The sequence below is a fragment of the Chenopodium quinoa genome, unplaced genomic scaffold (assembly GCF_001683475.1).
Source record: "Chenopodium quinoa cultivar QQ74 unplaced genomic scaffold, ASM168347v1, whole genome shotgun sequence".
In the NCBI taxonomy this organism is placed as follows: domain Eukaryota; kingdom Viridiplantae; phylum Streptophyta; class Magnoliopsida; order Caryophyllales; family Amaranthaceae; genus Chenopodium; species Chenopodium quinoa.
In genome coordinates, this window is record NW_018743476.1 from 2775089 (window position 1) to 2801278 (window position 26190).

Genomic DNA, 26190 nt, shown 5'->3' on the forward strand with positions numbered 1-26190 from the left:
AATACCAAGTCATCACTTTTTTCCATCAATTTTTTCTTTGTTTTATTTTTTTAATATAAAAACTCTACTCTCTCTCCTCATGACGAAAGACTTGGTCATCCATTGGCCTCATTCTTATGTTGGGTATTGGTGATGGGTTGCAATTAAATAGCGAACGGAAAAGTGTGAGGAGAAAAAGGGAAGTAAAGGTTGACAATGTAGTTTTGGTGTGACTAATTAAGAAAATTAAAATGGAGTTTGGTTCTTCAAAAATAAATAAATAAATAAATTAAATAGTTTTTGGTGTGACTAATTCAGAAAATTAATTTCCTGAAAACCCAGCAATATGAATTTCTAAAAAATTAATTTTGTATTGACTAATTACCTGAAATTGAGCAAGGCAAAATTTTCTCCAATCAAAATCAAAAGGCATTTTAAAAATACAAACTACTCGCTAATTTGATCTACACTTTCTCCTAAATACAATCATTCAGCATCCCAACTAGGAGATTCTACCACCAAAATATTTGAGATTACGTAGCGTAATAGAACATAATTTGTTTTTTTTTTTCTTTTCAATAAATAAATAATGATAATACGTCAGTCCTTAGTCGTTTATACAAACATGAGCACAAGACATCAAAACTTTTTTCCTAGAAAAACTAGATTCAGTGTGAAGAAGATGGAAGAACAATGGTACGAGTGATCATGTTTATTTACATTCTTGAGTTGTTTTTTGAAGCGGCAGTGTTCCAAATACTTTATCCCACATTGACGAAGTTATGCCAAAGCCCTTGTCTTGAATGCGGAAGTGATGATTCAAGTGATATCTCTGAAATACGCAAACAAAACCATCACATATTGCAATAGATTCAAGATATCTCTGAAATACGCAAACAAAACCATCACATATTGCAATAGATTCAAGCCAAGCACAATCTTACAACAGACTATAAGCAACAGAACAGGTTAGTCCATTACACGTATTCATGAAATAAACATGATCCCAACTTTTCCGAGGATCCTTGAAATATTTCCAATATAAGTAACCCATTAAATGAATTCTGATATAAATTGACTTGGCTATATAATCCAGTGATCAAGGATAAGGATAGAAGTAAGCATACCTTTAGATGCTTTGGTACGTCATTAGATGGCTGCCCGTGATGTAGATAGTAGTGAGTGACATCATACATCACATATCCCAATAAGCCACCTCCAAAAAGGGCAGGGGTAGTGGATGGTGTTGCGAAGATCCTGACCAAATTCCAAAACTGGAAAATGAAACAAAAATTAGAGACAAAATTAGCACTAGTCCAAAATCCGTACACCAATCAAATCTACGTCGTTATAAAATGGTCATATCAGAGAGAGAAAAGCAGAAAGATTATTAAAATTTAACATTGAGCACGAGGTTTAATTGAATTCAACGCATTAGTTTAAGTTCAAATTATCCTGTGTTGAAAATATTTATCAGTTCTATGTGGTGAAATGTATATATTCCACCTAGCTTCAAGCTAATTCACATATTATTCCCCTCCACCTCCCCCGACCTCGTCTGCTTGATTCATAAATTACAGCTTGGTACAATTGTAGCTCTTTGCAAGGTATCACTTCTTTGCGCTCGCTCTCAACCTCCTGTTAATTTAGGTTTAAAGAGTATGTAAGATGGTAAAATGTTTCACCTAGCTTCTAGCAGATTTCTCCACTATACAATTGTTGCTCAATCACAATTTGTCTTTGTAAGATTAGACATTTAGACTAGACTACTTTACATTCAAGAAATATAAGTATTCTCCTTCTATATAAAGTGGTTGTGCTTTGTGTCAACATAAGTTCCAATTTTGTTCGCTACACTTCTACTTATAACTATTTTGTGAAATTATTCCCCAACTATCCTACTAGCAACATTTTTTACGTTATTCTACAAACCCTACTTCTGACACTTATCTTACACAAACCTGGCCTACAATAATATTCTCCTAAAATTTCTTACTACGTACATATGAACCACTCTACCCACGCTATTCTCCCTAAAATTGTGTATCAACAGTAATTATCACTATCAAAATAGGATGGGAATGTAGTATGAAATATAACGCTTCCTGCTATAGACAGTGGTAGCTAAAGTACCCAACTATCCTGAGACTTTGTAAGGCATCAAACTAGAGCGGATCATATTAAGTTCCAGAAATATATGAAATATTCCACCCAAAATCTGAAAGCAGCTTTAGACAAAAGAGCCAAATAATGAACTGATATTTCATGATTGATGACTTATCCATGAGATATGAGATTTATAGAAATTACAGTCCACATCCCTGCCATGTTAATAAACTTAGTCATGAAGTGAATAGGAAAAATAAGGCAACAAAGAATTATTATCAAAAATAGAATTGGAGTCCTCCCAAAACAAATACCTAACATTGCTATCAAGCTTTACTTGCACACATTTAGGGTTTCGTTCTAATGACCTATAAGGTGTCTTGGTGTAATTATAAGGAGTCTTGGTGTAAATTCTAGAGTCAGGTGCTGAACTGCTTTGAACAGCCTGCGCGTGATTTTTCAGATTTTCTACTCTGACTAACTTGACCTGAGTTGTACATTTAATGTATTAGAAAAAACATCATGCAGAATCTGTCTTAATGTGTATTTTTTCATATCTCTATTTACATACTCCCTCTGTCCATAAATTACATTCCTCCTTTCTATTTTTGGTATTCCAAAATTACATTCCTCCTTTCTATTTTTGGTAAGTGTTTTTTTAGTAAATCAACTCTGTTTTTCTGTTTTATATTTAATGCTTTCTCACTCATCCTTACCTAATCTCACTCATAATCCTTGTGCCAAATTACAATGAATATGATTGGTTAAAAATTTTCAATTAGGATCATGTGATTGGTCCTTTTTTTTTTTTTTTTGCAAAGGATTGATAACATGTCATGAGTAATAACTAATCTATCTTTGTACTTCCCATTGCATTATCTAATTATTGTTATTTGTCTTATTCTTCCCTCCTTAATTCCCGTGTAAATTTCCAAAGAGGAATGTAATTTAAGGACGGAAGGAGTATTTTTTACACATGTGAAATTAAAGATTCACAACAACAAGCAATCTGAAAATAGAAGAGTTGGTCTGGTTTGGTACAATCCGATATGCCATTTTTTAGAATAATAAGAATAAGGCGAGGAGAACAAAGCCTCAGCAATCAGGCGTTAATAACAATCCATCATCAAAACAACAAAAGTATTTCGTGTATACTGAAGCTACAACAGATTGTTTCAAAATGGCAGCATACATAATTTGTAGTAATATTGAGTCAAACCAATTTGAGTGTCAATATAACCTTTCCAAAAACATGATTAAGAAAACAACTAACCGGAAAACATAGGACCGCTGTTGCAGCAGGAGGGAAAACAAGACGCAGGCCATCCATAGGGTGCTTGTGATGACAGCCGTGAATAAGATAATGGATAGTGTTACCCCTGTAAACATTACACATTAGTACAAACATACATTACTAAATCATATGAGAAGATAAAAGAGCAACCAAACAGATGTACAATTCTGTCATTTTTATCAAATAGAAGTTAAAAGTTAAGGGATAGAAAACAGAACAAACCAATAGCTCTTTGTTTTGATGTGGAAGAGGAAACGATGTAAAGTGTATTCAATAAATGTCCACACAAAAATACCAAAAATCACCATCAGCCCTATCTCAGGAAGAGTGTGACCCATCCGTATAGACATGGAGATGCACCAACACACAACTGGAAGCCAGATAGTTGGAATAGCCCACCACACAGTGAGGGTTAGAAACTGTATAAAGAAAATACATGTCAGGAACCTGAATGCATTTAAGTGTCTAGATAGAATAGAGACGTACCTTAATCAACTGCTGCCTAAATATGCATTCAAGGGTGAAGTTAAAAGAAAGCAGACAAGATATTTCTCAGAAATTATAGAAGAATACCTCCCAAAAATCACTTTCAAAGAAACGAGGGCCTTCCTTACTAACAATTGGTTGGTGTACCCATTCCTCATAAGATTCGCCAAGGTGACCAACCTACAAAAAATTGTAATGCAACACAATAGAGCTTTTGAATTAAAATTCAAGCAAGTAACATAATAAAGTTTGCATTTCCCAATTACAATTTCTATTAAGATTAAAGTTTGAATTTCTCCGTTTCTTTATAATCTCATTTGGAACTTTTGTAGATTAAAATGCAAATGGAATCAGATAAATTTCGACAAATAAAAAAAAAAAAAAAAATCTCAGTGGGTAGTTTCAATACATAAACTTTTTTAAATATTATTTAAGGTTATGTTCATAGATAGTTACGCAGTTTAATATGTGCTCTGAAAATTGTGCAAAAACCAAAAATTACAATAAAAAAAAATAAAAAAATAAATAGGAATAACTTATAAAAATGGAGTACATGGAATAAAAGCAATAATCTCAAAGCACAGTTAAACTTTTACATGAAAAGAAAACCAAGAGCCCAAAGATGCCATACCTGAAAAACAAGTGGTTTATTTAAATCCACTGTGAATCCCTGGGCAACCATCCTGGCGTTTTTTGTCTATCTTATACCTACATAATAAGACATAAACTAATTCAGCAATAGAAACTCTAGTCCTGAAGATAAATTACAGTATAAATCACAATGTTACATTCAATTTTATAATTTACACTTCTTTTGAACCAGTATAACTTTTAAATCCCTTTATAGCAAATAGAGAGGCCACAAGTAGAGGGAGAAATTCTGTGTCCACGCAGCCTTTGCGGCAGAATTCACTAGTCTGCAGAAAGAATGCCAAGCCTGCTAAACCATTTCTCAGCTTCTAAGCTTTTTATAAACCCATCATTTTCTTACAATTGATTAATTATCAAACAATCAGTATTAATGACCAAAATATTAGATAATAGCTATACAAATCTTAATGAGTTTGTAACAAAGGCACAAATAAGTCCAACAAACCCTCAAACTAAATTTAATCATTGGCAAAATCTGCAGGCATTACAGATTGTATGACAGCATAATATATGCCATATTAGCAACTAATATGTTGAATTCAATTCCATAACAACAGTCAAGTACACTAAAAGTTATAAGAAATCACTGAAGTCAAACAATGTTGAAATCAATTTCATGATCAAACCAATCCTTTTCAGCCTTAAATGAACAAACTTGAGATAGACTACTATACTATGTAATATATAGTACAAAGACACCATATATGTTACCTATTTGAAATAATCAACTCTACAACCAAATCTTGACCTTGAAGTTTTGACAAACTTTTTTAACCACTTTTTATTACTTGAGTATTTTAATAATTTCCTATCCATAAAAGTTCTTTGTTAAATGATGTAGAGAAGATCAATAACGGTACCACTGCCGAAACTTTGATCCATTAAACGAGTTCAATTTCTTCCAGCCCACATTATTTAAATACAATGTAATCAAAGAAGATTGAAGAAAACTATAAACTAATTACATCATCAAATAATATCCATCAATTAGGGGCCACATCAAATTAAATCCCACAACAAAGTTACCAAGAAAATGATTCATTTCATTCAAGCCCGAGACTACAACATGCAGTACAGACAAACTTCAGGTAGCACCATGGACTTAAAAACTGCAGAAAGTCACATTTAATAACGTAGTATAGTCAAAACCAGGCACGAAACACATCTTGAACATGCATAGTTGGATACTTGGGGAAAATCTCAATATAGAGACAGACAAAATGTAAAAAATATTTGATAGCAAGAGTACATAGCACGTTTAACTAATTAATAAATTGACATAGAGTAATCACCACCAGTCGAATGTACTTTTCTCATAAAGACAATTTAAGATGGGAAATAAAGAGAGACCCAACCAAGACCAAAAGCCCTTCACCCATTTCCATATATATATATAAAATATATATATATGAGGAGGGATCCGGTGAGAATATGCTCATATGTGAGAATTCATACTTATATGAGAACGGATTTTAAATTTGGAACGTGTGAGAAAAAATTTAAAACATACGAGTAAAAATTTATAACATGTGTCTCAAATTAAAATTTAGAACATTTGAGTAATAATTTAGAACATCTATGTAAGTAATAATTTAGAACATCTTATTTAAGAATTAGAACATGTGAATAAAAATTTAGAACATCATACTTAAATTTTTGTAGCATAGCGGTTAGAACAAAATGCTTAGAAATTTAAACCTAGACTCAATGATTCTTAACATATGTAATAGTTCTTAGAAGAATAAACTTTGATTTTCAAAATATAGTTTTAATTGGAACATGATACTCAAATTTTAAGACCTTGAACTCAAAAATAAATCCGAACATACATGCAATATTTTTTAGAACATATGCAACATATTTTAGAACATATGTAACAGTTTTTAGAACATACTTAAATTTTTTAGAACATAATTCTTTAATATTAAACACAAATTGAAATTCGATTTTTACAACGAATTGATTCGAAATCAGTTTATTCTTGATTTCCAAGGTAAATAAAACATATGAATTGTTGTTTAGTTTCTTATAGTCAATTAAAATTCCTTGAAAATTCAAACTCTATAATTTGCCCAATTTGTTTGATTTGGATGAAAAAAAATTTTGATTTCACATATTAAAGTGTCAATTAAGCTTGGTTTACCTATAATTAATAGGGGTGAACATGGTTTGGTTTGGTGAGGTTTGAGACCAAACCAAACCAAACCGCAAAATACGGTTTTTGGTAAATTTTTCAAACCAAACCAAACCATATTAGTATTGAAACCAAACCAAACCAAACCGTAATAATACGGTTTGGTGCGGTTTGGTTTGCGGTTTATGATGAGATGATATTTTTTTTTTTCCAAAAATTGTCAAATAATACTTCACTAATTTATAATAATGTTTAAATAAGTAGCCCAAACGGATTAAATTGTACTACAAAGTTACAATAAAAATATCAAGTGCTAACACATAATAAAAATAATACATAACAATAAAAGATATTCATATGAGTACTACATTATAGTCATTAATTATAGAGTATTGACGGTATAGTTTTTATCTATTTTTCATGGTTTTTTATTTATTCTTTAATTTTTTTATATAATATAAAAAAAAAATTATTGAAAAATTATATAAATATTAAAATACGGTTTATTGGTTTACGATTTGGTTTGGTTTATAATTTTTGCAAAACCAAACCAAACCATAAACCATATTTACAAAAAAATCGAGACCAAACCGTAATTTTATAAACCGTAAACCAAACCAAACCGCTAAAATACGGTTTGGTCTGGTTTGGTTACGGTCCAGACCAAACTGTGTACAGTCCTAATAATTAAGCTTGAATACAATTGTTCAAAAGTTGATACAAAACACATGAAATTCTTGAGCATGTGGTGATGGTCGTCGTGGAGAAGATTGAGAGTGTTGGCCATGATGTCGAAAAGAAGAGAAAGTGTGATGGTGGTGGAGGTGACGTCATAAAGGCTATGGAACAGGCGGTGGTTGTGATAGAGGAGCTAAAGATTGGATAGTGTTGGTGAGAAGAGGAGAGAAAATGTTAAGGTTAAAGATGATGGGTTTAATTTATTTTCAGAACATCTACCTTCACATATTAGAACATAGATGTGTTCTCACATAAGAGAGGTGTTCTCACATAAGCCTCTCCCTATATATATATATATATATATATATATATATATATATATATATATATATATATATATATATATATATCTAATGAGAAGGATGAGAAGGAACAAATGTGCATAATTGTGTTTCAAACTGATACAAATTTTTAATTTTCTAGAAAAACGAAAATTATGCACATTTGTTCAAAAAATATCCACACCAAATTTGAGTCAAATTTTTTTTTTACACATTTAGTTCAAAATAACATACACATTTAGTATAAACATTATGCACAAAAAATCCTTCTCATTCTTCTTATTTTAAGATACTTCTCATTTAACCATATATATATATATATATATATATATATATATATATATATATATATATATATATATATACGAGATCTAATGAGAAGGACCTTAAAATGAGAAGGAACAAATGTGCATAATTGTGTTTCAAACTGATAAAAATTATTAATTTTCTAGAAAAACAAAAATTATGCACATTTGTTTAAAAAATATGCACACCAAATTTGAGTCAAATTTTTTTTTTTTTGCACATTTAGTTCAATAAAATATGCACATTTAGTATAAACATTATGTACAAAAAATCCTATATATATATATATATATATTAGACTCTTAAGTCTTACCTATATATGTACTTTTCTCATAAAGACAAATTAAGATGGGAAATAAAGGGAGACCCAAGCCAAGACCAAAAGCCCTTCACCCATTTCCTATATATAGTGCTGTCAAATTCCAAACCAAAACCGTTTAACTGCCCGAAACCGACCGACCTAAATGAGAACCGAACTGATTAAAAACCGATTTTTTTGAAACCGAAAACCGACCCGAACCGTATTTTAGTAAACCCAAAACTGAATCGACCCGAATAATGTTAAACCGTATAAGAACCGAACCCGTTAACAAACCGAACCGAATATAAACAGAACTGAAAGAAAACCGAACCGAAAAAGAACATAATCGTAACTAACCTGAAACCGGTTCCAACCCGAAACCGTTTAAACTGGCAAAAAAACCGCTTACACCGAACCGTTAGCAAACTGCTACCCGTTTGCACCAAACCATTTAAAAACCGAACTGATTGAAAATCGAACTGGTTATAAACCAAACCGCTTCTAAATTGAACCGTTTACAAACTTTTTTATATAATTAAATTGATTTTATTTTTTTACGGGGATATAATTAAATGGATTAAATATTAGAAATCTTAGAATATTTTTTTTAAAATAGCAAGGCAAATCATTCATTAAGGTCTTAAGGATAATCAGTGTTCACAAACAAGAGCAAAACAAGCCAGCTCAGGCCCTGCCTCAAACTATTAACAACACTACTGCCTCTAGTCATGTATACATTTGAGGTTATGAAACCAAATGAACAAAAAGCTTGTAATATTAAGTACCAAGGCTTGGCTGAAGGCGTAATAAATAAAATTAATTCACAGAGACTATTAAGCATATGATTACATTGATTTTGTGAGTAATAATGAAATAAAGATGGGAGTGTGCTAGTGACATGAATATACTATTAGGCTATGTTTTAATTCAGATTCAACTATAATTTAGTAAACTTGAAATGGAACCGATATGAATAACGTTAAAGTGGTTAAACAATCGAAGAACCGAACCAGTTATAAACTGAACCGAAAAAGAAGCGAACCAGTTATAAACTGAACCAAAAAAGAACCGAACTGTTTCTAACCCGAAACCGTTTCCAACCCAAAACTGTTTGAACCGGGATAAAAACCGTTTACACCGCACCGTTAACAAACCGCAACCCGTCTACACCGAACCGTTTACTACCCGGACTGTTTACAACCCGAACGAATTAAAACCGATCCGTGAGACAATTAAACCGATTCCAAACCGACCCGATTAAATGCCGAACCGATTTCAAACTGAACCGAAACCGAACTGTCAAACCGTTTTGACAGTGCTACCTATATATATATATATATATATATATATATATATATATATATATATATATTAGACTCTTAAGTCTTACATATACTCAAGCGCCAGGGCAGGCTGGAGTTTTTAGTTGCAGGAACAGCTTACACAGAAAAGCCGCATACAATATCCTAAGCAATGTTACCCAAATTGCTCACTGGAGCCCTGTTACGAGAAACATAGGTCTATAACCAAAACCCAATTGTACCCAAATTTGATATTCCAAGAATGGTATATCCCTCAACTACGCTCTTCAGCCGAAACCCAAACAAGTTGTTCCAGACACACATAAGTTTCCCCAATCCAAGACCCATTCAAGCTTACCAGTAAGAACACGAACATGTGCTAAATTTAAAGTCGTTTTGAGTTAACTCAAATTTATTTTCAGAAGAGCAACCAACATTATCAACATTACTAGGCAAAAAGTATCCATCACATTATTTAAATACAATGTAACCAAACAAGATTAAAGAAAATTATAAACTAATTACATGATCAAATACATAATCCATCAATTAGGGGCCACATCAAATCAAATCCCATAAAAAAGCTACCAAGAAAATGATTGAAAATACTTTTGACTTTCCCTTCCGTATCATATAACGGCTTAAATTACCAAACATAATCTAAGCTCCAATATCATACGTTTCATCCCAGAGGGAAACTTGATTGAATTATTAAATCATCATTCGTTTAGTAACGAAAACCAACATTACAATAATCCAAATTGATAATTAAATAAACAATATCCAAATTTGATGGTATATAATTGATATTGAATGATTAAAAAGAGAAACAACATCTTACCTTGGAAGCTGCTTCAATGTGGAAGATAGAGATATCAATGGAGATCGTGGGGTGCGCTTCAATGGGAAAATGAGAGAGAGAGAGAGAGAGAGAGAGAGTAGGAGGACAGATAGGTCGAGGTTGGCTAAAACACAAGTGGCTGGCGTCCTTTTAGTTGCATGTGGGGTAAATAGGTAATTTCAGCATAAGTCATTATAACTTGGTCTACGGAGAGAGATTGTTATATGCATTCGGGTACTGTACAACCATGAGTATTTATTCTGATTTGGTTATTGTTTTTATTTTAACATCATACGAAGAGCAAAAACTAACTTTGAAGGCTTGTTTGGCATTATTTTTGGTTTTTCATTATCTTTTTATTTTTTTAAACTAAAACACTTAAAACAGGAAACACGAAAAATATGTTTCCACTTTTCTGTTGTCAGTTTTTAAAATTATCATCATTTTAATAAGTTTAAATAAATTTTTATTCATTATGTGACATATATCATATACTTTAAAAAACAAAAAAAAAAAAGAAAACCACAGCGATGTCAAATGAACCCTTATTTAGGTGCACGGTACACCCGATGTATATAAAAATTTCTAACGAAGTATAGGAAACGGACCCGTTATAATTTGTAGATCTGGTCATGCTGCTAGAAATGGAGCAGGATCATCGACCTTACTTCCTGATCGTCGGCCAACCATCAAGCTTCACTAATCAAGTCTGAAAAGTCTGGTTTCGAGGTTTTACTTTGCTAGTTATTTTTGCCGACGTCCTTGCTAGTGTGGTGCTCCGATTATTATTACCTAGGTTGTTGCCCTTCCTTCTGCGACTCTTGCGGGTGCCAGCATATCTTAGCTAGATCTTGGACCTCCAATTTAACCCTTACCGCAGCATGGAGAAGCTATTTATTTTTTATAGTTCCACAAACCTTCACTAAGTCTTGTTTAGGGTAAAAATACCCTAGACACATGGCCCAATACAAAAGGGACATGTGTGATTCTAGAATAAGTTTAACATGGACCACCTCCCCCCCCCCCCAATTGACATGTGTCAACCTTAGATGATAAATGGAATGGCGGCCTTCAAGGCCCAATTCCCGAGAAAAGCCACAAAGCGGCGCAGCCCATTAGGTTAGAATTACCTATTGAGCGCATATTCCAATGGCCCTATAAATAGGGAGATTCCCACATTTTGGAGACACATTCATTTATTACAACATACCTACATTCTCTCACATCAGAAAGAACACCTAATCTCGGAATCCGAGAAGATCTCACTCTTACCTTTTTCGCACCATTTCATCTTCTACGACCAATACTAACTTAATCGTCGGAAGCGAAGCTCCTACCACCAGGAATCTCCGTGTTTTCCAGGTACATGTCGCGTGGGATCAGTCTTAGACACATAATTATTAATCCTAACTCCATTAGGATTCAAAAGAACTTTCTAGAGTATTCTAGAGGAATATAATCAATCCTAATTGCAATAGGAATGATACTTCATAATAGGCCCTCCTCTAGATCATTGGGCCGCATATAAAGATCAAACCGGGCTCAGTTTAGTAATTTGGCCATAACTTCCTCATTATTCATCGGAATTGGGCTGATAATATATCGCCGGAAAGCTCTTTTCGAACCCAATCCAACTACACTATTAATGGACCCTTGCCATGGACCTAAATAAACTAGAATTCACGTTTTTCATAAATAGGGTAAGAAAAGAAATATTTTAAAAAACAGAAAGAAGTGATATTTTAATAAAAACATCCTCATCACTAGACTTTTCACACTTTCTCTTTATTCGATAATCAAATGACGTGAAAGGTATTCATCACTGGGTTTGGTTTTGGGGAGACACATTTGGCTGTCTACACTCACCAAGTACTTGTTTTGGTGCAGATACTCCTTCAGCCCCGTCTGACATGCAAGCGTTTGCTAAGAGGATGGTGCGGACACTTACCCGGATAGAGAAACACTGTATGCCAAATGTGCAGGTCGTGGACTTCGACCAAATCCAGGGCCTGCTAGCTGAGGTAATTTTTACTTAGAACCTCATATTTTTTAAGCTTTTAACTCTCCTAGTTAACCGTTTGACTCCACTTTTTTAGGCGATGCTGAGGGTAGACGGGCTTAGGGTCCCCTTCAGACGGAAGGGAGAAGAGGTAAATGACGTTAAACAGAGGGTCGTTCAAGCTCTCAACTCTACCGAATACAGCAAAATACAATGTGATGTTGAAATTAAAGTAGTAGATTTGAAACAGGAGGAGTAGGTAAATAACTTAAAGGCTGCTAATGACGCCGCTAACGAGCGGGTGGCCAAGCTTGAGGAGGATCTGAAGATTGCCCAGTCGAATCTCAAGGCCTTGGAGGGAGCTGACACGGAGAATGCCCAGCTGAGAGCAGACGTCAGCCGCCTGGGTGTCGAGCTCGTCCAAGAAAGGAATAAACACAAGGACGAGATTGCCCAAGAGCAGAAGCGGCTGGTTGCAGAGAACGAACGGGATACTGAGGCCCGGTTGCGCAATACATGGGGTTTGCTTCATCCTAAGGTTGAGTTTGATATGCTTAAGCTTCGATATGATTACGCCACTGAGGTGTATGACGCACAACAGCTCAACGAATAGGCCACGCCTCCCTTCAAGCCATGGGCCTTTGAACAAGGCTATGAGGTTTCTGATGGCGAGGAAGAGCCAGCTGCCAACCCGTATGATCAGGTCCAGGCTAATGAAGCTCAAGCTGATCAAGTCCAGGATGGTCAAGTGCTGGATGCTCAAAACAAAACAAGCCTCCTAGCAGGTTAGAAGTAGCCGGAGCAGACCCAACAACCTTGATTCAAATTCCTCCTTTTTTTTTCAGCGGTAGTATGCCAATTAATTTTTCCAGCCTGTGAGCCAAGTAGTTCTGTGTTTTTACCGACTAAGGAGTCGGGTAACAATTTTACTTTCTTTTCTCCCAAATGTATATCCGGTTAACAATATTATCCGGTTCTAACCGGTTTTGAATAAAATTTGCCGACTGAGTCGACTTGATAAATTTGTTTTTTTTTTTGTTTCAGTTTTTGCATTTAAATTATGCAATTTTTATTTTTGAATTGTTGCCTAACTTTTTAGAGCATGCGGCAATTAGAATAGTATATCGGCTACTTTTGCCCTTGGCGGCTGTGTGGTTGGTTTCAGTACTTCCTTGATTGATTGACTTTGGAATGTTTAATACTTTAAAGAATATGGAATGTTCCTAAGTCAATCAATCATAGTAGTTATTTCCCCAAACCAAGTACACAACCGTTCATAGCAGTCGTTTTACCCAATTGGGGAGTAGGCTCAATCAAAGCCTTATTTCCCCTTTTGGGGTATTCGTATTTTATAACTCTTTGTGAGCCAGGAGGGAGCTTGCCGCCTGACAGTTAATGAAACAAGGAACATATTATCCGTCTGTCTGATGGGCCCAGACATATTAAAGGCCGTATGGGGTGCCTGCAATCCATTGCACCTGGTTCGTCTGCACCATTGGGGGTGACTGGTACAATTTTGTTGAACTATTTAACAAAGAACTTTAGTAATTTACCAGCTGATGTCACTTGACATCCGGTTTTAAGCTTAGTCATTCTTTTAGACTATTTTGGTCAGACAGCTATAAGTTGATCAATTTGGTCGTTCAATCTTTTCCGTCTGCATATGCTAGAGTAGAGAAAATGATAGAATGCCCTCTGCGATGATAACACCTGGAGGGGCGTCGCTGGACGCCATACACAAATAGGAGTAGACAAATTTATAAATAAGTTTGCATCCGGCCATTGGCCTCGATTTAAATATCATTTTAACCCTAAGTTTTTAACTTAGCTTGCATTAGGCCTTTGGCCTCTGAAATTAAATATCATTTTAGCCGCTAAGTTTTTAACTTAGCTTAGTTTTATTCATTGTAGGGGCCATTTATGCATTGCACAAATGATGGTCCACCATTCCGCATGTATACATGTATGTAAAGGAAGTAATTAAAGCAATTTGAAAACAAAAAACAACTTTTTCATTGATAGGCTTATTATTTACAAAAATTTACAAGTCTTACAGTAATACTTTTTCAAGTTATCTACATTCCAAGTCCTAGGCAGTCGCCTACCATCTAGAGCTTCCAGACGGTAGGTGCGTCACTTCTTCGTAGATCCGATACGGGCCTTCCTAATTAGGAGTTAGCTTTCCTTGCTCATTGGTCCTACTGGTTGCCTCCATCTTTCGCAACACAAAGTCCCCAACTTTTAAGGGTTGTTTCTGCACTCTCTTGTTGTAGGCACGAGTCATTCTCAGACGGTAAATCTCATGACGCAAGGCGACATTTCCCCTGCGCTCCGGGAGTGAGTCCAATGCTAGGCGCATGGCCTCCCAGTTTTCCTCTTCATCGTATAGCATGACTCATAGAGTCGACTCATAATGCTCGATGAGCAAGACGACTTCAGCACCGTAAACTATGAGAAATGGGGTTTCACCAATTGCCCCTTTTTTAGTTGTCCGGATGGCCCATAGGACATGAATTAACTCTTCAACCCATAATCCTCCGGCTCTTTGAATTTTCTTTTTGATACCGTCTGATGAGATGAGTTTTTTGAAGGCTTCAACTTGGCCGTTTTCTTGAGGTCGGCCGACTGATGCAAAACAATGTGAGATCCCTTGATCTCCCAACCTAGTTTTAAGCTTAGGCGTCTCAAATTGAGGTCCATTATCAAATACCATAGACATAGGTACCCCAAACCGGGTGATAATGTTCTTCAAGATGAAGGAGATGAAATCCTTTGTCTTGATGCATTTGACCACCTCTGCTTCCACCCACTTGGGGAAATAATCCACAACCAATAGAATATAGCGTTTTCTGCCTAGTAGAGGCGTATACGGACATAGAATGTCCATGCCCCATTTAGCAAACGGGACTAGGATTTGAATCGTCGCCAGGTCAGTAGCCGGGCGCACTAGTGGAAAAAAGGCCATCCGTAACAGGAAAAAACTGCCCATCAGTAACGGGCAGCGACCGTTACGTATGCAGACGTTACGGATGGCCTTTCTTATTCGTAACGGGCACCGTCCGTTATGAATAACAGGTTATTCATAACGGGCACCAGAAAAGCCCGTTACGAATAACCCATTTTTAGTAACAGGCATTTATGTTACCCAATACGAATAATGGGTTATTCGTAATGGGCACCTGGTTATTCATAACGAGATTTTTAGGTGCCCCTTACGAATAACCTATTATTCGCAACGGGCATTTCAGGTGCCTGTTACGAATAACGGGGTTATTTATAACGGATAGGTTCTGCCCGTTACAAATATTATGAGATCCAATTATAAAAAATCCAGCACATGTTGGACAGCTAGCTTGCAATATATATATATATATATATATATATATATATATATATATATATATATATATATATATATATATATATATATATATATAATGTATACACTTCATAATTAACAAGTAATATACAATCAGCAAAAGCTGCTTTAATTATTTCTTAATAACTAAAACTAAAACAAAAAACCTTTAAAAAAAACAAGCATTTTAATGACAAACAAAATCTCTTATAGTGCCAGAATCCCCACAATAACCGTTACAATCAGTACCAAAATGCCCTAATTGAGCCTTAGGAAATAACAATTACTAAAATTTGAGGAATTTGGCGAATTCTGGGTTTAGTTGCACCAAATTTCTTAGAATCGTAGGAAAAGAGACCACGGGCAAAAGATCATGATTAAATATAATTTCACTTATATATCTGATTCGTGATATGTTTGTTTATCTTCCAAAAATCTTCCTCATTAAAAAGAATTGTGGGGGTCTCTAGCCTTTATTGACCACACCAGAGAGGCGAGAAGACCTTAAGAGCAGTCAATCAACTCCTGCGCTGTGATACACACCTGAATAGAATACCGTAAGAGAGGGTTAGTTCTGTTATATTGAAGTTAAGACTTCATAATACAACACAACTACATAAATAAATTAAATGACTACTCGTACTCTGTACCATTGAATATGGAGAATTGATCAGTAAATTGGTCATTGCCATTCCACATCATTCCTCCAATAAAAACTTGAGAACAACTGACAAAATCAGTTCAATCTGCAAAAAACAGCAAAGCACTTGAATAGTTTCATATAGTCAATATAGTTGTTCATAGGGTGGATAGAGTTTCCTTACACTAACCAAAATTGAAGATCCAATTTGTGAAGATAGAGAAAGGTGAGTGCAACACGAGAAAATCATAGCATAGGATGAACCAGGAACTCTGACCTCAGTACAATACAGAATGATTAGAATCGACAGAAAGCTAGCTTGAATGCAATAATTCAAGGCTAAAGGCACCAAATGAGTCTCTAACTCGCTATAAACCCACAAGTGACTAAAATTGGAAATAACGTTAGTCATATTCATTTAATAAATGCAGCAGTGTTAATTTTTGCTACAGCCAAAGCTCCAATGGCATTCCTCTTAAAAGAGTAAAAGACCTGGCATAGAAACTAAAACACTTCTTCTAGGACTGTTGTAACTTGAAAGGGTACAAAAATTAGATAAGATCGAAAGCCTCTTACGTTTACTATTTAGTTTATAGTTCTGTCACCTGCAAAACAGATCGTGATAAACTAGGGAAGAAAATTTAAAATAGAAAGTGAATAAACATGCACAAAGCAACATAGCACTATTAGATTAGCTAACAGCAGTCAAGCCGTTTAACATTAGTATATATGTCAGGCACATGTAACTTACGTTGCAAAGTCCGTCACAATTAAAAACTTGTCATAGTGAAACACATGAAAATGAGAAAGAAAAATGCCAGAGCGAATCTCTCAAAAGCTCTAAAATATAAGGAACGTCCATAGCTATAGCGTGTGAATTTCTAACACACATCAGAATCAGATAGTTCATCACTATTGAAAATAGGAGTATATAAGAATACTTGAGCCATGTTAACAAGTATTGATCACTGAAGCCTTTTCTACATCCTCCATGATTAAATAAGAATTTCAAGCCACGCCTCTAATACACCCATTTACACTTTATAGGTGCTTGTCCTTGCATGTCTAACTGCTAAGGACAATACATAGTAATCCACTAATCCAACCACACTATTATTCACTAATACTTCAGACTCTAAAGTAAAAAATATTATAAAGGTCTGGTTCAAGTTCTTTACAGGTTAGAAGATAGTGCATTGACAATCGCTAGAAGATGCAATAGCTGCAACAACTAACTACTATGGAACATTTGAAGGTCAGAAGATAGCTTATTGAAAATCCGTAAAAGAGTAGCTGCATCATTATCTAACTAGTAACTACAGTGGAACACTCTGGGATATGCACACAGAATTTCATCAATCTGGTGGTAAAATAATGTCGAATTGACTCGAATTTAAAATTTAAAACTATTAAATCAAACCCGATGACATTGTAGTATAATGCAACAATCCATAGCTGGGTGTATTCATCATTTTTAAACTATTAAAAAAACAAAACTCCATAGAGCTCAAAATACTACCTCCAAGCCCAAAGGTTCAACTCAATGCTTCACTGACCCTGTGCCCTGTCTGTCTAAGTCACATGGACGGATGGACCTTCTCCTTTCCCCAGAAATCCCATACATAAATCTAAATTGGCATAAAAATTATAGCAATAGGAGAATTTAATTCCCATAGAAAAAGAGACACTCAAAACTTGGAAAGGGACACTGGAAGATGCATAACAGTCTTGCATAAACATATCCCAGCAACAGCAACAACAACAACAAAGCCTTTATTAATGAAAAAAAAGGTTGAATGTAGAAAACTCTATACCTACTAATTGACTCTGTTGCTATACTTCAACCTCCATTTTCCTTTACAATAGCACAATGGGGTCTTCTACAGTATCTGTTTAGCAAACTAAGCTCTTATCAAAATTTTTGTTAATTCCAAACTTAAAATGAAAATTAATCCCTTAAATTGAATAGTGAACTTTTAAAACCCCAATTCATGCGTGAAATGAATAAAATAAAAGGAAAATTTTGAGTGATTCTAAATATAATTTTATTTCTCAATTTGTGATCAAACATTGGTATTGCCGCAATCTCCATTCCTAGTGCCACAGACACAAGTCTACAATAATGATGCAATCACAAGCATTGAAGCTGAGCTGGAAGAATCAAGCATGAGAGCAGCTGAGGTGGAGCAAGGTGAGCTGGAATGTAACAGTGAAAAAGCAGCTGGAGAGGAGGGAGGAAAAGGACTGACAGTTGTCCAAGAGAAGGGAATGAGCACTAAAGTTGAGGAGAATAATTCTAAGAATAGTACTGAAAGCTGTTTTTTGTTTTCTAGCTGATTTGTCCAATTACTAGCCGTTATGCTATTTTGTCTTTTGTAAGCTGAGCTTATCAGCAATCTTCAAGGCTATTTAAGCCAATTCTCTTGTAAGAATGATTATGCTTAATTAATGAAATCAACTCCTCTTTTCTGATTATCCTCTCTCTCTCTAAACTCTCTATTTGTGTTACATCAATTATTTCCACCAAAACCGCCCTGCTTTCCTTTGGCTGGTTTTCTGGTATAATTGCCAAGTCTCCATTTTGCTTTGCAAAATCAGACTTGTTCCTCTAGAGCTATCATTGGTACAGAGCAGTACTTTCCTTGGCTTAACAGTCACCATGCCTATCACTAGGTCTTCCTCAGACTCAGCTCATCTAGGAAACACTGAGATCAAAAAGCTTGAGCAAACTATGAAATCATTGCTGCAGGATCAGGGTAGGAAGTTGGATAATGCGTGCAGAACCAACAGCCTCAATATTGATAAGAACTGTAAGTCGATTTCTGAGCTCAATGATCTTATGCTAGGTCTACCTGTTCAGATTACTAAGTTGATATCTAATGGCAATAATATACCTAGATCTGGCTTAGAAACTCATGAACCAGAACCCCCACCTAAACACTCTCAGTACTTAACTAGACTAACTAAGGTGGAATTCCCAAAATTTAATGGTTTAGATCTGAAATCATGGATTTTTAAGTGTAATCAATTCTTTGACCTGGATAGTGTGAAGGATTTTGATAAAGTAAAACTTGTTGCCATTCACCTGAAAGATAAGGCATTAATTTGGCACCAGACCTGTATTTAGAGAAAAAATCACATCTTACCTAAGTGGGAGAATTATGTGAAGGATATAACAGCTAGGTTTGGGGATCTCTATGATGATCCAATGGCAGATCTAAAATCCCTAAAACAGACAGGTAGTGTACAAGAATATCATGATTCCTTTGATGCACTAGCTAGCAGAATTGAGTTATCTGAGCCCTATTTACTTAGTTGCTACCTAGCTGGCCTGGAGGAGGAGGTTCAACTTGCAGTAAGAATGTTCAATTCCACCACCCTTCAACAAGCTTTGTGCTTAGCTAAACTGCAGGAAGCTGCTAGTAAGGCTAAGAAACCCAAACCATCAACCCCACTCCAAAAACAACCACCCTTATTGCCCACCCCACCTCAAACACTCAAAACAGCCACCCAAACCTTCAAAACCAATAACCAGATTCAACCTTATACACCAAACAAATCATTCACAAATCCAACCACCACCTCAAAAATCCCAAACACCAATAGAAGAACCCTAACCTCAGCTAAATTTACTGACAAAAGAGCCAAAAACCAATGTTTTTGGTGTGATGAGAGGTATGAACTAGGACACAAATGCAAGGGTAAGAAGCCACAACTTTACCACATTGAGGTGGAGGAAGTAGAAGAAGAAGATGAGGTGCTAGAAGAAGAAACACAGGAAGGTTCACAATGTGCACACATCTCTGTTCAAGCTATGGATGGAGTTGCTTCTTTCCTGACAATGAGAGTGGAAGGGCATCATGGGAAGAAAAAATTACAGCTTCTCTTGGATAGTGGCATCACCCACAATTTTATAGATGCCAACAAGGCATTGAAACTTGATTGCAAGGTGGAGAGTATCACACCACTCTGGGTTAAGGTAGAAGATGGTAATCAACTCAAATGTGAGCAGATTATTCATGGTTTCAAATGGAAGATGCAAGGGATTGCATTTTCTGCAGATGTCTTTTTACTACCTTTGAGTGGTAGTGACCTAGTTTTGGGCATTCAATGGTTTTCTCAACTAGGTCCTGTACTTAAGGATTTTGGTAAACTCACCATGGAGTTTAAATATAGTGGCAAGAAAGTTAAGCTCAGAGGTTCATCACCTAAGAGTTGGAAAATTGTTTTACCTCAGAAATTGCAGAAGCTCTTAGCTCAAGAAGGAACTCTGTCAATGATGCAAATTCTGCAAGGGAGTGTGGAGTATTCACCTGTCAGTCTGCAAACTACATCCCAAGACCCTAACTTTTTGTCCTTGTGGACCAGTTTGAGATGGTTTTTCAACCCATTCAAGGGTTACCACCACCAAGGGAGGGGTTTGATCATGTCATTCCCCTAAAGGAAGGGACAAATGCCATCAACTTAAGAGCTTACAGGTATCCAGCTATGCAGAAAAATGTAATTGAAGAGATGGTGCAGGAGCTGCTTGCGCAAGGGGTTATAAGACCTAGCAACAGCCCATTTGCCTCCCCAATTGTGCTAGTGAAGAAAAAAGATGGAGGATGGGGAATGTGTGTCGATTATAGACACATAAATAAGGCCACAATCAATGATAGATTTCTAATTCCTTTAATTGAGGAATTGCTAGATGAATTACAGGGCACAAAATTCTTTTCTAAGATTGATCTCAAATTAAATCGGGTTATCATAAAATCAGAATGAACCCAAGTGACATACAGAAGACTGCTTTCAAGACTCACTCTGGTCACTTTGAGTATTTGGTAATGCCATTTGGCTTAACCAATGCTCCCTCTACCTTTCAGGCTCTAATCAACCAGCTATTTAAACCCTTGCTAAGGAAGAGTGTTCTTGTCTTTTATATGACATTCTGGTCTACAATCCATCTTGGGTTGCTCACCTCAAGGATTTGGAAGCTGTCTTGAGCATAATGAAGAATAATCAGCTACATGCCAACCTCAAAAAGTGTTCTTTTGGATTGACTGAAATCCATTACCTAGGGCATGTAATCTCTCAATATGGGGTAGCAACTGACCCAAAAAAGGTGCAGGCAATGTTAGAATGGCGTAGACCAAAAACACTCAAGCACCTAAGAGGTTTTCTTGGGTTAACTGGCTACTATAAAAGGTTTATAAAGGATTATGGCATAATCTATAAACCTCTCACCTCACTTTTGAAAAAAGACAACTTCACATGGACTGAGGATGCTGAAAACTCATTTAACCAGCTCAAGACTGTCATCACCACACCCCCAGTCCTTGCCATGCCAGATTTTTCTAAACCTTTCATTATAGAGACAGATACCTCGGGCAAGGGAATCGGTGCAGTTTTACTCCAAGAAGGACATCCTGTCAGCTTCTTAAGTAAAGCTCTTAAGTGACAAAAATATGTTGTTATCAGCATATGAGAGAGAGCTCTTGGCTGTGGTGTTTGCAGTAAGGAAGTGACAATATTATCTGCTATCTCAACCTTTTATAATTAAAACAGATCAACAGAGCCTTAAATACTTGCTAGAGCATAAGCTGGCAACTCCCTTCCAGCAGAAATGAATGTCTAAACTCACAGGTTTTGACTACACTGTTGAGTATGAATCGGGTGCTGAGAACAGGGCAACTGATGCCCTATCTAGGATCCCTGGTTATCAGCTAAATGTTATCGCCATTTCTAGTGTGCACTCTGAGCTTATGGATCAATTAAAGCAATGTTGGGAGAAGGAAGAAAGTCTGCAAAAAATTATTTCAGAACTGCAGCAGAATGCTCACTCCCACAAGCATTTCTCTTGGGACAATCTATGTCTTAAAAGGAAAGGGAAGCTGGTTGTAGGTGCTTCACCAGCTTTAAGGGAGAGAATACTTAATTGGCTGCATGACTCACCCCAAGGTGGGAATTCTGGGACAGAAGCCACCTATCAGAGAGTTAAGAGCTTGTTTTACTGGAAGGGCAAGAAAGGAGGTATTAGATCTTATGTGAGGAAGTGTGGGGTCTGTCAAAGGTGTAAGTATGACCCTCAAGCTTACCCAGGACTTCTACACCCTTTGCCCATTCCTAAAGCTATTTGGGAGGATGTCACAATGGATTTCATAGAGGGCCTTTCGAACTCATTTGGTAAGGAAGTGATTATTGATTAGGGGATTTTTATCCACCAAGCGCCGTTTGACAAGTGGACCAACCAGGTTCCGCCACGCGTCCTCCACGGACCACTTAAGACACGCCACGTGTCCACCCATGCCAAATGGGACAACCGGCCATCAAGGCCCATTTCAGTCTAGAAGCCCGTTCGGCCCTAGGTTTACCTTAAACCTAGAGAGTTGCACGCTTCCCAAGGCTATAAATACTCGATTAATCCTCATTAATCAAGGGACCGAATAATTTACGGAACACACTAATAACCGGCTGATCTCGCTAGCAAAGCAGATTACCTACATTAAATACTCTCACCTAGAGAGACCTTATTACTTTAATTTCTGTATTAATTACTCCTTAATCAGGTACTAACTTGACCGTTGGAGGCGGAGCTCTCAGGAGTCTCCGTTATTTTGCAGGTACAGGCGTCCGGTTCCAGTCTCGGAATTGTAACTCTCCCGCAGGACATCAGAAAACCCCGAAACATTTGGCGCCGTCTGTGGGGAGAGTACTTCAGAGATGGCATCCAAGTCTGTACCGACCCCAGAAGAGAGGCGTCCCCTAGACGACCCTCAAGTTCAGTCGGACCATGATACCGAAAGTGAATTTGAAGTTGAAACTCATACAGCTCCAGACGGGACCCTAAGGGCCCGCCGTACCCGTCATACTGAAATAAGGGAACGGGAGTATCTTCAAACAGGAAGCGAGCCAGCAGGCGCACCGCTTGCTCGGCAACAGCCGACTGATGGGTCTGCTCCGATCACAAGGAACGAACTCATGACCTTCATGAGGGGATTCAAGGGAGAGATCCAAGAGTTGATCAATAAAAAACCGCCTGCTTCAGTCAAAGAGCAGGCGGCCAAAAAACCTTCCACTTCACTGAAGAGGAAGCCAGTTCAAGGGCGAGAGGCGACTCCCCATCCTAAATCTAAGAAGCGGGAGCCGTCTGCTCTTGATTTCACAAAACTCCGTTATCCTACGGGAAGTAGGAAACCGGTTCGTCATATTCAGGCGGACGGGTCAAAGCAAACGTTCACAGATGCTCGGCACCTGCTAGAGCAGAAGAAGAGTGACCGATTATCAGAGTCGGCTTCTACTTCAAATTTTCAGGACAGTTTGCGAAATGCCTCGATGAGGCCAACTCAGTCGTACCATGAGAGTCAGTCAGGCGGCACCTCCCGTCAGTCTGGCTTTCATAGTGCGCAGGCGGTGCCAAATTTGCCATTTGTGCCGCAACAACAATATTTTATGCAGCCACCTCCATTTGGTGGACCTGCAGCAAAAAACGTCCAACCTATGGACTGGCAGCTACGGCTGCTTAGACTTGGTGAACAGCCGTCGGCCTTCTCCAAGGAAATTACTGAAGCCGCTCAGCCGGCCAAAGTAAAAAATGTTTTAGTAGGCGCCTATGATGGCACTACTAACCCGGAAGACCATCTGATGGCATTCACCAACCTGATGTACCTTCAAGGGTTGGATGATCCCACTTGGTGCAAGTGTTTCCCAGCAACTCTCAAGGGAATTGCACAGCAATGGTTCGGCAACCTGCCGACTGGTTGTGTAAACAGTTTCAGGACGCTTGCTTACTTATTTGCCTCCAACTTTGCAATGAACATCCCTGCGAAGAAAACGACCCTTGATTTGGGAACAATTCAGCAGGGTGAAAAGGAGGGGCTTCGTTCCTACATCAGGCGGTTCAACCTGATGAGAATACAGATTCAAGGGTTACCGGATGAGGTAGCTTATACTGACTTTTTTAGAGGTCTCAAAGACGGGTCTACCTTCAAATTTGATTTAGTTCGAAAAAGGGTGGCGACTCTTCAAGAGGCCTTGATTGAAGCAGAAGCCTATATACAGGCGACTGATCTGTGTACAATGAAACAGTCGGACGGGAAGAGGTTCGACAATAGAGAAGGACGACAGAAACAGTCGTCCAACAAAGATGAAAAAAGAAAAGGGGTCTGGGCGGCTGATTCCTCTAAACAGCCGGCCAAGAAGAAAAAGGAATTCAAACCATACTCCCCAAAGTATGTGTTTAACAAGGATAACCAGTTTATCCTAAAAGAAATAAAGGGACGGCTCTCAATTGAGAAACCGCTCCCCATGAAGGGTTCTGCGAGCAACCGGAACCAAGACAAAATCTGTGCTTATCATGATGACATTGGTCATCACACCAATGACTGCATTAGTCTCATGCGGTACCTAGACCGCTTGGCTGATCAAGGTGATCTTGACACTTATGTCAAGAAATCTACGGGGAATACTTCCTCAAAAAAGCAGTCGGCCAAAAAGAATCAACAGGCCGACAGTTCCGATACAGATGATGCAGTCGTCTACACCATTGCAGGCGGCTTCTCAGGAGGCGGCCCCACTATTAGGGGCAACAAAGATAATATAAGGCGGTTAGATGTAAATTCCGTTCACCAAGAACGACCGTCCAAATATACATTTCCTGAGATTGTCATCACTGAAGAGGATCTAGGAGGAATAAGGGGGCCGCATGACGACCCTCTCGTTATTGAATGTAAAGTGGCCAACCAGAGAGTTGGTCGAATCCTCATAGATACTGGGAGCTCTTCAGATCTCATCAGCAGCAAATGTCTGTCAAAACTGAAATATCAGACGGACTGCATACATCCGGCCTCCCACCCTTTAATAGGGTTTGGAGGAGGAGTCGTCCACCCACTGGGACGAGTTGATCTACCCGTCCGCCTGGGCGAAAAAGGGGAAGGACGACACATGGTAGTCCGATTCCTAGTTGTAGAGGAACTCTCTGCCTACAACATGATTCTGGGTCGCCCAACCCTGAATAGTGCCAAGGCTGTTATAATCCCGTCACTTATGCTGCTTAAGTTTGAAAGGGACAATGGAACAGTCGGCTCCCTAAGGGGAGATCAGAGGATGGCCCGAGAATGCTATCTCTCGGATGTCAAACCCACTGCTAAGGCCACTGGGTCAAGTGGAGAAAAAACAGACCTTGACAATGTCAAGGAAAGTGCGCCTGTTCAAGAAACAGGCGACAGAAAAAGAAAGGCGTCCCAGACAGAGTCCGCCAGAAAGGCAAGAAAATAGCAATCATTGGCAGAGGACCGGCCGGATGAGTTCCGCCCTCAGCCGGCTGGTGAGCATACGGACCTGATATTAGACGACTCCCGCCCTGACCGAACAGTCAAAGTTGGGACGACTGCTCTGAGAAACCTTGGTGATGACTTTCACAACCTGTTGAAAGAATACAAGGACATCTTTGCATTTGAAGTCCATGAAATGCCAGGCATTAGTCCTGATCTGGCAGTACACAAACTCGCTGTGGATCCGAAAAAGAAGCCGGTACGGCAAAAGAAGCGGAACCATGGTGAAGAAAGAGGTCAGGCGGCCGCCGCCGAAGTCAAAAAATTACTTGATGCAGGGTTCATTCGGCAATGTTACTTCCCAGATTGGGTTGCAAATGTGGTACTCGTTAAAAAGCCGAATGGCACCTGGCGAATGTGTGTAGACTACACAGACTTGAACAAGGCGTGCCCCAAAGACAGTTACCCTCTGCCAAAATTGATAACCTGGTCGACTCAACAGCCGGCCATGCCTTGATGAGTTT

General features: G+C 37.6%; 2 protein-coding genes and 1 long non-coding RNA gene across 3 annotated transcripts; 2 read left to right on the forward strand and 1 right to left on the reverse strand.

Annotated features, from left to right (window-relative positions):
* Positions 1–370: 370 nt before the first annotated feature.
* LOC110739401 (dihydroceramide fatty acyl 2-hydroxylase FAH1-like) lies at positions 371–10787 on the reverse strand. The gene is made up of 7 exons (XM_021919864.1): positions 10419–10787; positions 4497–4573; positions 3953–4045; positions 3602–3798; positions 3359–3464; positions 1107–1253; positions 371–811 (listed from the first exon to the last, which is right to left on the reverse strand). Exons 2-7 carry the CDS (start codon positions 4545–4547, stop codon positions 692–694), a joined length of 714 nt encoding a protein of 237 aa, XP_021775556.1. The 5' UTR covers positions 4548–4573; positions 10419–10787; the 3' UTR covers positions 371–691.
* On the forward strand, positions 818–14864 carry LOC110739402. Its single transcript, XR_002514813.1, has 3 exons — positions 818–947; positions 12306–12439; positions 12515–14864. It is a non-coding gene; the product is annotated as an uncharacterized LOC110739402 (long non-coding RNA).
* A 3717-nt stretch (positions 14865–18581) lies between these two features.
* Positions 18582–21855, forward strand: LOC110739434. The gene is made up of 6 exons (XM_021919893.1): positions 18582–18732; positions 18989–19479; positions 19585–20730; positions 20784–21028; positions 21175–21238; positions 21316–21855. Exons 1-6 carry the CDS (start codon positions 18582–18584, stop codon positions 21853–21855), a joined length of 2637 nt encoding a protein of 878 aa, XP_021775585.1.
* The last annotated feature ends 4335 nt before the right edge of the window (positions 21856–26190 follow it).

Coding starts and splice junctions, on each gene's coding strand:
- LOC110739401 (XM_021919864.1), bottom strand. CDS start 4,547: ATGGTTGCCCAGGGATTCACAGTGGATTTAAATAAACCACTTGTTTTT. Junction 3,799..3,952: donor TTGAAAGTGATTTTTGGGAG/GTATTCTTCTAT, acceptor TTCTTTATACAG/TTTCTAACCCTCACTGTGTG. Junction 812..1,106: donor ACGTACCAAAGCATCTAAAG/GTATGCTTACTT, acceptor TGCGTATTTCAG/AGATATCACTTGAATCATCA.
- LOC110739434 (XM_021919893.1), top strand. CDS start 18,582: ATGAGAGCAGCTGAGGTGGAGCAAGGTGAGCTGGAATGTAACAGTGAA. Junction 19,480..19,584: donor GTGTGAAGGATTTTGATAAA/GTAAAACTTGTT, acceptor AATTATGTGAAG/GATATAACAGCTAGGTTTGG. Junction 21,029..21,174: donor AAAGATGGAGGATGGGGAAT/GTGTGTCGATTA, acceptor TCATAAAATCAG/AATGAACCCAAGTGACATAC.